The 13,083-nt window shown below is 36.3% G+C and overlaps 1 protein-coding gene across 4 annotated transcripts in view; it reads left to right on the top strand.

Annotated features, from left to right (window-relative positions):
* The window catches only part of stck (LIM zinc finger domain containing stck), a 90,666-nt gene extending 82,537 nt beyond the window's left edge, over positions 1-8,129 (top strand). For all 4 annotated transcript variants that reach the window (XM_067138324.2, XM_067138325.2, XM_067138323.2 and 1 more), the window contains 2 exons: positions 5,086-5,227; positions 5,309-8,129. In XM_067138324.2, the coding sequence (XP_066994425.1) occupies positions 5,086-5,227; positions 5,309-5,508 (342 nt within the window). In that variant the 3' untranslated portion in view covers positions 5,509-8,129. The remainder of the gene's footprint in view (positions 1-5,085; positions 5,228-5,308) is intronic.
* The last annotated feature ends 4,954 nt before the right edge of the window (positions 8,130-13,083 follow it).

Here is a 13,083-nt window from a genome sequence, read left to right as displayed (position 1 = left end):
CCCTTATGCCAATCTTAAGTTTCTGGCAGTGTCAGAATTCAAGCCCGGGCCCCCCGAGGAAGACAGCTAGTAGCGCCAACCGTTATATTACAGAGGTGGACTTCATCATATTAGAAATACAGACACAGAATATAAATAATAACTTATTTTCAACTTTAAGTGATTCTGAACTTTTCTTCTCATGCATAATTTTTTATAGTGTACATGCGGTTTCAATATCAGGAATTTCAATAGATCCAACATCAAGCCTGAGCCTTTTTATCAGAAAAAGTTCCTCTACTCTCTTCCCCCATTGTAGTTCTCTTTCCCTATGTTTGAGAAGCGAGGTCGAGATCATTCACATGATATAGATGTTGATTCCCATAGGGTACCTGTCCAATAACGGACCATTTATATCATTCACATGGTCGATCAGTACGTGAGGTGACATGTTCTAAGCAAACTGCATAAACAACAGCTGAAATATGCTTACATTTCAATGAAACAATTATTTGCCTTCATGAAATAATAACGATTGTTACAAAGGCCTTTGTTAGAAAAACATGGTTATGTTTAAAATTAATAAATAATTACTTATTTTCAACTTTAAGTTGAACCATCATGGCTCCTTCTAGGGAACTTATTTTTTGATATAGGCCAAACGCAGGCATTTATAGAAGTGGAGGCACATTCTTCTCGTAGTGCACCGTCACTGCATTGTCCTACATAGGGGGCTTACAATAGTGTCTCGACGGCGTACTAGCACCAGCGTCTTAGAAAGGTGCAGCATTCCAACTGATGAGCCCGCTGTTGTACTGGGGCGAAATGCTGGTAATTTCACGATTGGAAACGTTAGACTTAAGAGCTTGAATGTTTTAACATTCGATGAAATTATATTATGGATTCCTTCTAGAAAACTTATTTTTTTCAGACCAAAGATATTTTTCTGAAGACAGCATTGTTGAATGTGTATATTGTCCCCTGGGGTCGCTCAGCCAGCTGCACGAGAGTTCCAAGAGTGGAACGTTCATAGAGCCGAAATTGCTATATCAGGTCATTTTTAATAAAATTTATATTTGCAGGGCATTGGTGGCAGGATAGGCGATGGATGGCACAAGAAAATTGACAAAACAAAAATAAAATGGACATTTATTTAACACAAAGAAATTATTCTTGAAATAAAATTTGAACTCTTTCTTGATTGTGAAGAAGAAAAAAAATTCACAAGTGCTTATACTTCTTGAACTTCCCTAGGATTTTACACATGAATCAAAAAAATATTATCGTCTGTGTGCTCCACTTCCAGGCATTGAAGGTGAATCATAATAACTGTAAATCAATCAAAATTTTCAACATTAATGAAAATTCTTACCATCTCAAATAACAATGTTACATTTCAAAATAAATTCATTTGTTTCCAATGACTCTGTGAAATTGAGCACCCTACTTTCTCAGTAGTTCATTAAACCGTGTAGAGTTCCACATCTATCTCCAATTAATTAATTATTTATTACATCCTTTAAGAAATTAGAGTATTATTTTCAGTTCTATGTCCTAATTCTTGCTTATACTACTGTACATTTTATTCACAAAGATTAGAGTTAAATTTGTAATGATTTAATTGCTTTAGGCTTTTAAGTTTCTCTATTATGTCCTTTTATGTCATAAGTTACCGTTTCTACTTTTCAACTAATTGTAGGCAACATTTACTCCTATCATCAATTTATGTCGCATTTTAACCTTACACTCATTAGTTAAATTATTTATTTTTATTATGAGACTTTTATTTTACTCACATCAATAAATCAACTGGGACTGTGAATATTATATCCCTATAGCTCAATTTCTTTTCGGCATCTTTCCATTATTTACTACCTTCATTTTTATCAGTTTCCCTTCTTATCAAATTCTTTGGTTTATTCCCTCCTTTCCGAGACCTCGCTCGATTGTATTCAATCTAGTTCATCATCAAACGAAATTCCTTTTTACTGTGTTAAAGCATTTGTTGGAAATAGTAGAGCATAATCCATCACAAATCATACACACACAGTTCCAAAAATCCAAATGTGGCTAAACACAAAAATTAAGTACACAAGATTCCAAAATACATCACAACCACATCATCAAATCAGGTAGGGTTTCATTACGGAAATAATTTATTATCTAGGTTTTTATGATTATTATTATTATTATTTTCTTATTTTAGATTACGAGTTCTCAGATTATGTAGATGACCCTACAGTGACGGCACACACAACTCCTAGCAATGTATGAAAAAGAATGAATGTGACAAAAAAATCACAAAAAGACATAAATCAATCCGCCATCACCACGTATGATTATTAGGGATAAATTCAGATAGCACACGCTCAATTGTGCAAGACCAATACTAAATCACAGCATACACATCTTTAATAATTTAAATTAAATTATTATTATACCTGACCAACTTGTACCCTAGTAGTCACCACGTCGTTATAATTCAGTCCATATTTCAGTTAGCCCACTCATGCACCACATTCACCGCATGGATTCGATTCCATATCATTAAGTCCAATTGGGTATCTTTGGCATTTCAGCAATCACCTCACAACCAAATTTAACTCTCAACAACATGTGTTTAATTATCCCGTCCTACTTCACTTTACTTTTATTTTATTATTATTCCCTATCTCATTCAAACTATTCTGAAGAAATAAATATCACGTGGCTGTCAAGGAATGAAATTAATGTTATGATCTGATTTAATAGTTCGGATACGTCTCAACTTCAATCAATCATTGCTTTAATGTCTACTTCTGAAAGTAGTATTATGATTATTCTGTCCGGCTCCATGGCTAAATGGTTAACGTGCTGGCCTTTGGTCACAGGGGTCCCAGGTTCGATTCCCGGCAGGGTCAGAAATTTTAACCATAATTGGTTAATTTCGCTGGCACGGGGCTGGGTGTATGTGACGTCTTCATCATCATTTCATCCTCATCATGACACGCAGGTCGCCTACGGGAGTCAAATCAAAAGACCTGCATTTGGCGAGCTAAACTTGTCCTCGGACACTCCCGGCACTAAAAGCCATATGCATTCTCATCTCATTATTCTTCTTCTTATTATTAAAATATTTATAATTATTATTATTATTAGGGCCTCATTATTCCAGTGATCATCTTTTGTAGATCATAATTCACACACACATAGTCACATAGTGAACTAGTAACATCCATGCTCTAATTAACCATCACCAAGATGAAAGTAAAGATCAAATCTATCTAACAGTGAAGGAATTAATTAATCTAGAATACAATCTAATGAAAATCTACAGAAAAGAAAAAAATAATATTTAACTGTTACTCATGTTTCTCGATGCAGACAGATTCACGTAGACGTGAAGACAGGTCTCATCTCTCGATTAAATTGGATAGTACAAGTTCATTGTGCTGGCTCACACAATCACAGCTGAGAAGTATATGATGTCCACAAAGTCAGGCAATATGAAGTTGTGGCGATAATTCCATGAAGTTATTGTGGAGATCCTCCCTCGCCGATCCATGACTGATGATCTTGCTCTCATAGTTAGGCTGAAACTGAGATTCAAATTAGAAATTTGATCCCCTTGCATTACATCACTAAGTTGTGTACTGTTATTCTTAACTTGTCTATTTCTTGACTCGAAGATGTACAACATTTAACGCTCCATTTATCCTCTGGCACTTTGGAATAGTGTCTAATACTTATAACACCTAGCTAATATCTTGATTCAATGTCCTACAATGGCATAACTCTCGCAGTAAGCTGCTTGAAGTTGTCTCTAGCTGACTTACGCACCGTAGAAATCTTCTATGTTGACCCACTTCGTATTCAACAAGTTCACAAATTTTCTTGTGAAATACTAATTTCTTCCCGATGACTTGAAATGTTCCAAGTTTACTTCAGAACAAAGTAATCCACACGAAACCGTAGAATGAAATTCAAACTCGAAGTTAGAATACGAACTGATGAGACATTTACAGACCAAGTCCATAAGATTACATAGACGTATTCGAAGTTTCTAGATGTAGTATACACGACGAAGTTGTATCATCTAGACTGTTCCAGAAAGAGAATGTTCTTTCCTTCACATCTTCTTACTTCTTCAGAGGAAGAAAGAAGAATATTCACTCCTTCATGTCGTCGTAACATTTCACCTCTCGACCAATGAACTAGTAAAGTGATGTAATCTCCCGATTAGAGTTACTATTGGTCGAGATTTCAGCTTAAATGCGATTTGTTCCCTCTTACGAGAGTACGGATCTTTCTAGAATTCTGACACCTCCTTCTACAAACTTCTCGCATGACGTTAGCACACCGCTGTGGCGTAGCCCACATGTCCTTGACCGCTCGACCCACTTCCGGCTCATATTTCCCTCAACGGGGCGGCCTGGCTATCAGCTGTTAACTGGTCCATGCGTATGCATGAATAAAATACAAATTAAACAAAATATCCTTTCGTTAACCATAAGGTATCATTTGGACGGGTACATTGTGAACATTAACTTAGAATGTTTGCCACTCGCAGCGCAGTGGTGCATTTCTCCCATCAGCGCACGGAGACTATATACATCCACAGTCAAGAACCTCTTAACAAAAGAGGTACTTCATAAAACATACAGCATTTCTTACCAGACTATCATGATAGAGAGTAAGTCTCTGTCGCCTAGCGACAGTCTGTCCATCAAGGTCGATCCAAATCTTGGTGTGGCTTTGTAATTTAATTAATTACATAAAATTACTCTTCATAAAAAACTACCTATCGGATTTTGTACAAACCACTTCCTAAACCCTCTCAGGAGTAATAAGAACATATTGTGAAATTTTTTGTGAAATCGGTCCAGTAGTTTTTGAGTCCATTTGAAACAAGCAACCATACATTCATTTTTATGTATGGATTTAGTTTTTAAGGATAAAGTGCCCTGAAGAAAATTTATTTTGTGAGATTTTTTTTTTTTGCTTCAGAACTCTTACAAATTTTTATCCCTATCCATTATAAATATTTGATAAGAAATTTCTTCAGTCCATCCTATCTGGCCCTCAGATCCAGGTATTTGTTTGTAATTAATGTTTAATGTTTTTCAGCACTTCGTGTGTGCCAAGTGTGAGAAGCCATTCCTTGGACATCGTCATTATGAGAAGAAAGGCCTTGCATACTGTGAAACGCACTATCATCAGCTGTTTGGAAACTTATGCTTTGTATGCAATCAAGTGATTGGAGGTGATGGTAAGTTGTCTATTCTAATGACTGTGTGAAAGCCAGTTGTGGGTTTGTTAGTGAGTAACCAATGTATATCTATTGTTCCAGTGTTCACTGCCATGAATAAGGCCTGGTGTGTTCACCACTTTGCTTGCTCTATTTGTGACCAGAAGATGAACCAGAAGACAAAGTTTTACGAGTTTGATTTGAAGCCTGTATGCAAGAAGTGTTACGAGAAATTTCCCACCGAATTAAAACGCCGTTTGAGGAAGGCTCATGAGCAGATAACTAAGAAGGCTCCTGTATAAATATGCTTTACAACGAAAACTTTGACCTTTCTTTGTATATGACATGTAGCAGACCATGTGCTACAAGGTACAGGTCATTGCTCATTCATCTGGAATAGGTCAAGACACATCTGTCATATGGTCTTGTTCACAATGATTTGCTAGTACTATTACTTGTGTGCTCCATCGGAGACTATATAATAATTGATTTCCTTCTAACTTTTGAATTATTTATATTAATGAATAATACAGCAACACTGTTGGGAAAGTAAATGTGAGCAGATGTGGAATGCAACATTTTAAAATTCAGGCATTAACTTTTGTTATACATGCTGAAAAGGAATAAGCTGTCATTTTAAAAAGTATTTTGAAGTACAGGCATATATCCTATCGTTTATTTTGATGTATGGCTATCCCTGTATTGGTACCATCAAATTGATATTGTTCTGTTGTCTCTGTGTTGGGTAAAGTTTCTATTTCTCATAACCCTTTGTTTTGGCAGGGAACTGGGTGTACGACATGCAGATCATTTTAATTTATTATTGCTAATGATGAATTTATAACTTAAATTAATATATATATATAATTAGAATGCGGGGTGCTTTTATAATGTGAAGGTACTATATTGTTTAATTTGTTGTTATTAACACGTACAGTATTTTGGGTTCCTCAGCTTGTATGTGAAATTCGTACTGTACAAAGTAGAAACTTTACAGTTACAGTAGAAGTCCACTATATTGAGTACGGCAGATAGCGAGAATTCCGTTATAATGATAGCTTTTTTCCGTCCCTTGAAAATTCCTATATTAAACCGTGTATTAGCCTTCGGTTACAGCGAGAACCGTATAACTGATGCATCCATTATTACGAGCGATTAAGCGTGCATAATTTTTTCCATTATCAATATTTATGCACTCCAGCGATTATATTGAATGTGATCATCTTTGTTATAGGTTTTTCGCTATGTGCACTAGAGAACACACCCGTCAACATTCAAACTCTAAGGCAATATCGGAGTCAATTAGTAATACCCGTCGACTGGTATTCTATAAGCACAATTTGAAATGAAAGACAACATATTTCTGTAATAAATGCGTAAATAACGTAGTCGATAGCAGTAAACTCACTAGAAATAAATGCTGAAGTAAACGATCGCTTAATTTTAAAATTATGTACTGAAATTAAGTAAGAATGTGATACACCTCAAAATACGACGGAGAGTGGACGATTGATTTTGGAGGTTAGTTTATTCAGTTAAACCTCAGGCGTTTCTGCAGGGGACAAGGAAAGATAATGTGTTAAGCGAGAAAACGTACTGTTGAATACACGAATAAAAACTATCCAACACTTGATATGTTATTTTTCCGGCATGCGTGCATTTTATGTCGTGTATGCACAGGTACAGTGAAAGATATAGACTACCGAGCTCGATAGCTGCAGTCGCTTAAGTGCGGCCAGTGTCCAGTATTCGGGAGATAGTAGGTTCGAACCCCACTGTCGGCAGCCCTGAAAATGGTTTTCCGTGGTTTCCCATTTTCACACCAGGCAAATGCTGGGGCTGTACTTTAATTAAGGCCACGGCCGCTTCCTTCCAATTCCTAGCCCTCTCCTGTCCCATCGTCGCCATAAGACCTATCTGTGTCTGTGCGACGTAAAGCAAGTAGCAAAAAAAAAAAAGATATAGACTCTCTACCATTTCAAAAGGTGCGTTGAGAGTATTAAAAAGCGTGAAAAAGACGAGAGAACAAATGTGAAAACCTTTTCTACTGGGGCTTATTAAATAAAAATAGTGTGTTTAAAGGTGTGTAAAACACCTGAGAATAAATATAATAATGTTTGCAGTGGGGTCCCATAAAAGTATCAGTGCATTATTGCAGATCACACACTTTCTAAAACAAATGTCAGCTGAAGCCTTATATTTCGGACCATTGGGTTAAACATTGTTTTCTGGTCACACTCTTCGACCATGAATTTGGAGGTTAAACTTGGCCATGTGCAAGAGAAATGACTTTTGACAGTCATCTTGAATGCGACAATACTTCGATCAACTCGAGTCGAAACTGGCTAATGGCTTGCTTCCCGATGCAATAATTTACTCTCTAAAGTTCTGGAATTCAAGGCCATTTCCCGTTTTCGCATAAATTTCCCCAACCTGCCTCCTGTGGTGAGGGTTCTAATCTGTGTTGGAATTGACGTTCGTTTCACAAGGGATCACAAAGAACTATTTCAGGGCTGGGAAAAATGTGATTGTACTGAGTGGTAACAGCGAACATTTGTGATGTGATAAATGAGGTGTTTTCAAATAGATTTAATATGACACGAGTCGGGACTACAAAGTTTCACTGTATTTTCTCGCATCTGGTTAAATGTTAGAAGGCTATTCCCGAGTAATTTATAGCAAAGAGGTTATTACTCTACCGGTGCTTGAAATATGTTTTCATGATACACATGAGGTTAAGTTAGGTTAGGTGACTGTTTGAATAAGAAAATTGAAACTTTTGCCACAGAAGTGATTTTTCGAAATGAAATTGGGAATACACGTTCACGTTGTCTCGGAATTAGGAAAACAACTTACGAGTAAGCCGTAGTATGGAAATCTGCGACAACACAAGTTTTGAACAAACAGATTGCTGTTACATACCAATTTTTTTTTTTTTTTTTTTTTGCTAGGGGCTTTACGTCGCACCGACACAGATAGGTCTTATGGCGACGATGGGATAGGAAAGGCTTAGGAGTTGGAAGGAAGCGGCCGTGGCCTTAATTAAGGTACAGCCCCAGCATTTGCCTGGTGTGAAAATGGGAAACCACGGAAAACCATTTTCAGGGCTGCCGATAGTGGGATTCGAACCTACTATCTCCCGGATGCAAGCTCACAGCCGCGCGCCTCTACGCGCACGGCCAACTCGCCCGGTCATACCAATTTTAACGTGTGTGGGTTTCCCCCCAACTTTTACAAAAAAAAAATCGGATATAACGACAATCTGCTATAGCGGGTAAATTTTTCGCGGTTATGAATTCTCGCTATAACAGACTTCTACTGTACTTTGTTTTTTTTTATTTTTTTATTTTCCCCATCACTTTGATTTCAGTAACTTTTGTAATTCGCAATTCCTCATTCCAGGGACATGATACCTCGGTCACGTCTTAGCCAGATTCTCGCTGAGATGATATATATATTAAAAAAAAAAAAAAAAAAACCCTTACCATCCCTTTGGTTGGGATTCATTGTAAAACTGTAGGTACTGTGGCTTGTGAAAAGATTAAAAGTTTCTTAAAACTGCAAGCTAGCTAGTTAAGTAGCTTGTTTGCTTGCCTGTTCTTAGCCTGGATGGAATTAAAGTAAGGATAACATTTTCATATTTAAACCTTGTCAGTTGACATGGTATATCACATTTGATTTTAACATAGCATTGCTCTTTTACCAATTTGATCTCTGATTGCATGATATTTGAAGTGGTATTACCGTATTTACTCACGTATAAGATCCCCCTTTGTTTTTTTTCCCACTTTTATGGCCCCATAAACGTTAAGGGGGGTCCAATATGCGATAACCTCAAATTTTGTGCAGTGAACACATGACTTCTAGGCTATAGAGAGTTATAATTTGTACATGTAAACATTCTACACTACTCTTTAACAAATTTTTGAATGTATTTGAGTTATACTGGCTATTTTTTATGAAAGGTAGTGTTTCTAAATGTTAAAGGACAGTAAATGGAGAACACGACTTTTAGGCCTAGGCCTGTATATAAAGTAAATATAGTAATTTTTAATTACTCTTATTAAAACCTCGCTACAAAGATTTGTGTTGCTTCATACTCGATCCCGTAGATAAAAAGGATAAGGGTATCATATTGTGCAATATTGATACAAAATGACTTAGTAGCCAGTCATTTATCTCTGTGAGTTGAGCAGTAGGCCTACTGCACAGTAAACCTGAGTAAACCTGATCACTGCTTTCATTTGAATTATGGTCTTGCGCCGCCAACCCTTGCTACCGGCGTGTCGTCATTCCAAGTGACGTCATCTTCACTGATATCTTGTCAGCCATAGCAGCAGCAGCAGCAGCACTGCAATCAAGAGCATTCGAGGTCCCATCTTTTTGAACATTTAAAAAAATAGTTTTGTTCCAGACTATAGAGTCCAAACAGTGTGAATATATTCCCAAATGATTTCTGGAGATGGTCTCTTATATTCCCAGTTGGTGTATGTGTAGCAGAAGCCACTCCTTTCGAATAAAGCCACGTAGAAAATGTGCCAAACAACCAGCTGATAACTAGAGTGTGTTACGAGTTGTACTTCCGAATGTAATACATAGGGACTGGAAGCATTCTTTTGATAACTATGGCTGTTGAAACCCAGATCCTTATTTTTAAGTATATTTTATGCTTGTTCTGTACATTTATCTCATCAGGATTTACCTGAACAGCTATAAATGAGATAAGAGAGACTGCATTGTTTAAGTTAGGTATGCTATCGCCCGGAAGTGCCTAAAGTTCCACGACGGAAAGAATAAAAATAAATAACAGGAACGTTTGCCGCATTTATGGTTTTATACAGGTAATGCGTTTTATCATCATGTTGTTTAATTTCGTGCGTTCGTTGTCTCCATTTTTTATTAACGCATACCCTAGTATGTTTTGTTTGGCATCTCCGAAAATCGTTAAAAGTAAGCAAAAACATAAAAGTTATTATTATTTATTTTATTTATTTATTATTTGCTAATCGGCCAACTAGGGACCACGATAAATTTAATTACACATTCTGACATTTACTCAGTTTTCGATAGATCCAGTAGGTTTTCATTAGCTCGCTGTGCCGACCACTTTGCACCAGTTGTGCACTTCACATCCCGGAAAGTTCCAAAAGCACAATGCTTTTTTCTGTAAAAGTCTTGTTTGATATAGATGTTGATTCCCATAGGGAACTTAAAATATTTGTCCTGAATGAGTAAATTGTATATTGGTATTATAAAGTCTTGTTTGTGCGTTTCATTATTATTATTATTATTATTATTATTATTATTAGGTACGTTGGCGAGTAAAACAATAGTTGTGATTGGGTAGTTTTTATTGCATTTTAAACATACTTCTCTCCAAAAAATACCTATATTGGCCTGAGTTACGAGGTATTAAACGATCACTTTGTTAATGATCTCGCCTGCTATAACACGCCCCCGGTGGAGGGGAGTTATAGGTACCATTTTTATTGCATATCAACTTTCCTGCCATTCGTAAATCTCTGGCAGAACGGTACAGGGAATCGAACTCAGACTTCTGAGAACGGCAGTTAATTGTGCTAACCATTACGCTGGCGGACATTCTTAACTACAAAACACAGACATATAGCGTGACTGATGCATGTCTGCAATGCGTGGGTAGGACACACAATTATTCACCTATTTGTGCTACACCATCAGAACTGCAGTAGGCCTACGCTACGGAGGCATACATTTAACTACGAAAGACACATGTACCGCATGACTTCAACGCACGTTTTCTTTGCGTGGGCCGTACGGACGAAGCTATTCACAAAGCTGCAATAAGACTTGTACCTGCTTCGAAGCGGAATCGTTGTTCTTCTCTGATGAATTATGTTGGGGGGTCTTGTATGTGAGATTTTTTTCTCCCATTTTCTTCGTCTTGAAAAGCCAGGGGTGGGTGGGTGTGTGTGTGTGTGTGTGTGTTTAATACACGAGTAAATACGGTATGTGTTAAAATCCAATTAAACCAAATGGCATGTCTCATGAAAGGATTTCTTTTTGTATTCTATAGGCTGTGACAATCTTAAGGAGGAAATGCCATCAAACAAAGGCAGTAAATAAGACTATCAGTGAGATTGGATATTTGTCCAAATTTAAGGAGAGTTTTTCTTAATTACTGGTGTCTTCAGCTAGCTTTACAGTGGAAGTAATACCTTTGGCCTCTAATCTAACTTCAGCTAAACATTGGCTCAGATGATGAGAAGCAAATTCTTAGAGATCTGTACTTCAGTGAATGTAACGAGGGAGATCGAAGATTCCTCAGAAGCTATTGCATTCCTGGTTTTTTGATAGAAATTTGAACCTAGAGCAAAGCAGTGTTGGATCTAGCAATTAATATTGAAGAGTTTGTGTGATACTAGATGATCCCTAGTTTTGTATGTCTTGCATTTAGACTTTTTACTTAGTGGCCTTTCTCTCAGGAAATATTTATAGAAATTTGATGTGGAATGTTAAATATCGCTAGTATAGTTGTTGAAAATATTTTTAAAAATATTTTTTCTCTAAAATCATTTTTATTTTATAGGACAGAAAGAATTTTAGTGATTCGATCATTTTAAAATTTAGTTTCTATTGTATGCTGCTTCATTGCTACTTTCTTTTTACATTTATTGTACCCTTATTTAAGATCAGTCATTGTTTTTAGTTGGACTGGTTTGATTGCCTGACTGAGAATTGATGCCAATATTCTCATTAATGACAGTAAAATTAGTCTTCCATCTATGGGAGCTGTTGCCGATTATGGTGCCTTTAATAGATCTGCAATTGTTTACATACCAATGCACAATCCAGATTTGAGAAAGACATATTATTGTATGCTGCCATATAACTGTGTTATATGAAGAGAGTATATTTATAAATGATGATGCTATATTTATTGATATATGTTTCTAATTTTCTGTAAATTTTAATTTTTATGGTTGTTGCCACAATATAATGTATAACAAATAAAGCAAAGATAATTTAATTCTCTGTGGTGTACTCCTGAATATTTTCTCTCATTTGTCTCTGTAAGAGATATTCACAAATTTAAACATAAGAGTTTCATTTTTGGTCCGTATTGAACTGAGAATGGAAGATAGGAAAAACTAGAAAGGTTCCACCTTTTCAATACAAAAATGTTATAGGTTTATTTATAACATGTATTTGCACTTGGGACTAGTTTCGACGCTGTGTTGGCGTCATCATCAGCCAAAAAATGGGAAAATAGGCCAGTGTGTAGGCATTCATATTACACAAGGTGTTACATTAAACAATACAAATCTTGCAAGGAGATAAAAACATGGATGAATATAGAAACAAATGAATCGTTGGAAAGCAAAAGTTATACATGTTAAAAAATAACCTTAATCACACATCTTGCAATGCGAAAATATTCTTCTTGAATGATTCCTGAGTGTAAAACACACGCGCACACATTTCTGAAGAGCCAGCAGGCAGGACAAAGTAAAGTGAAACCTTAAGGGATCTTCTGAGAAGAGTTCATCATTTTTCTATGTTCCGATTAAATAATGAAGTCTCCCTTGAGTTCCTGATAAACATACACAACAGGAAATTCTCCTTCACTCTCAACAATAGCTATAAAGACCAACGGTAAATTTCATTTTTCAAAGACGTGAAAGCATGATCTTGAACGTGATGTAACTCCTTTCATTTAACCCATTTTTACACAAGGTGTTACATTAAATAATATATTTCACGAGGAGATGAAAACAGGGAAAGTTATAAGGGACGAATGTAGAAACACATGCACCGTTGAGAGAGCAAAAGTTGTACATATTAAAATAAGCTTAAGCACATAACTTGCAGTGCGAAAATATTTGCATTTGAAAGAT

This window comes from Anabrus simplex, chromosome 1, assembly GCF_040414725.1.
Source record: "Anabrus simplex isolate iqAnaSimp1 chromosome 1, ASM4041472v1, whole genome shotgun sequence".
NCBI classification, from domain to species: domain Eukaryota; kingdom Metazoa; phylum Arthropoda; class Insecta; order Orthoptera; family Tettigoniidae; genus Anabrus; species Anabrus simplex.
The sequence above is the reverse complement of the archived record's forward strand: the minus strand, read 5'-3'. Positions and strand labels throughout refer to the sequence as shown.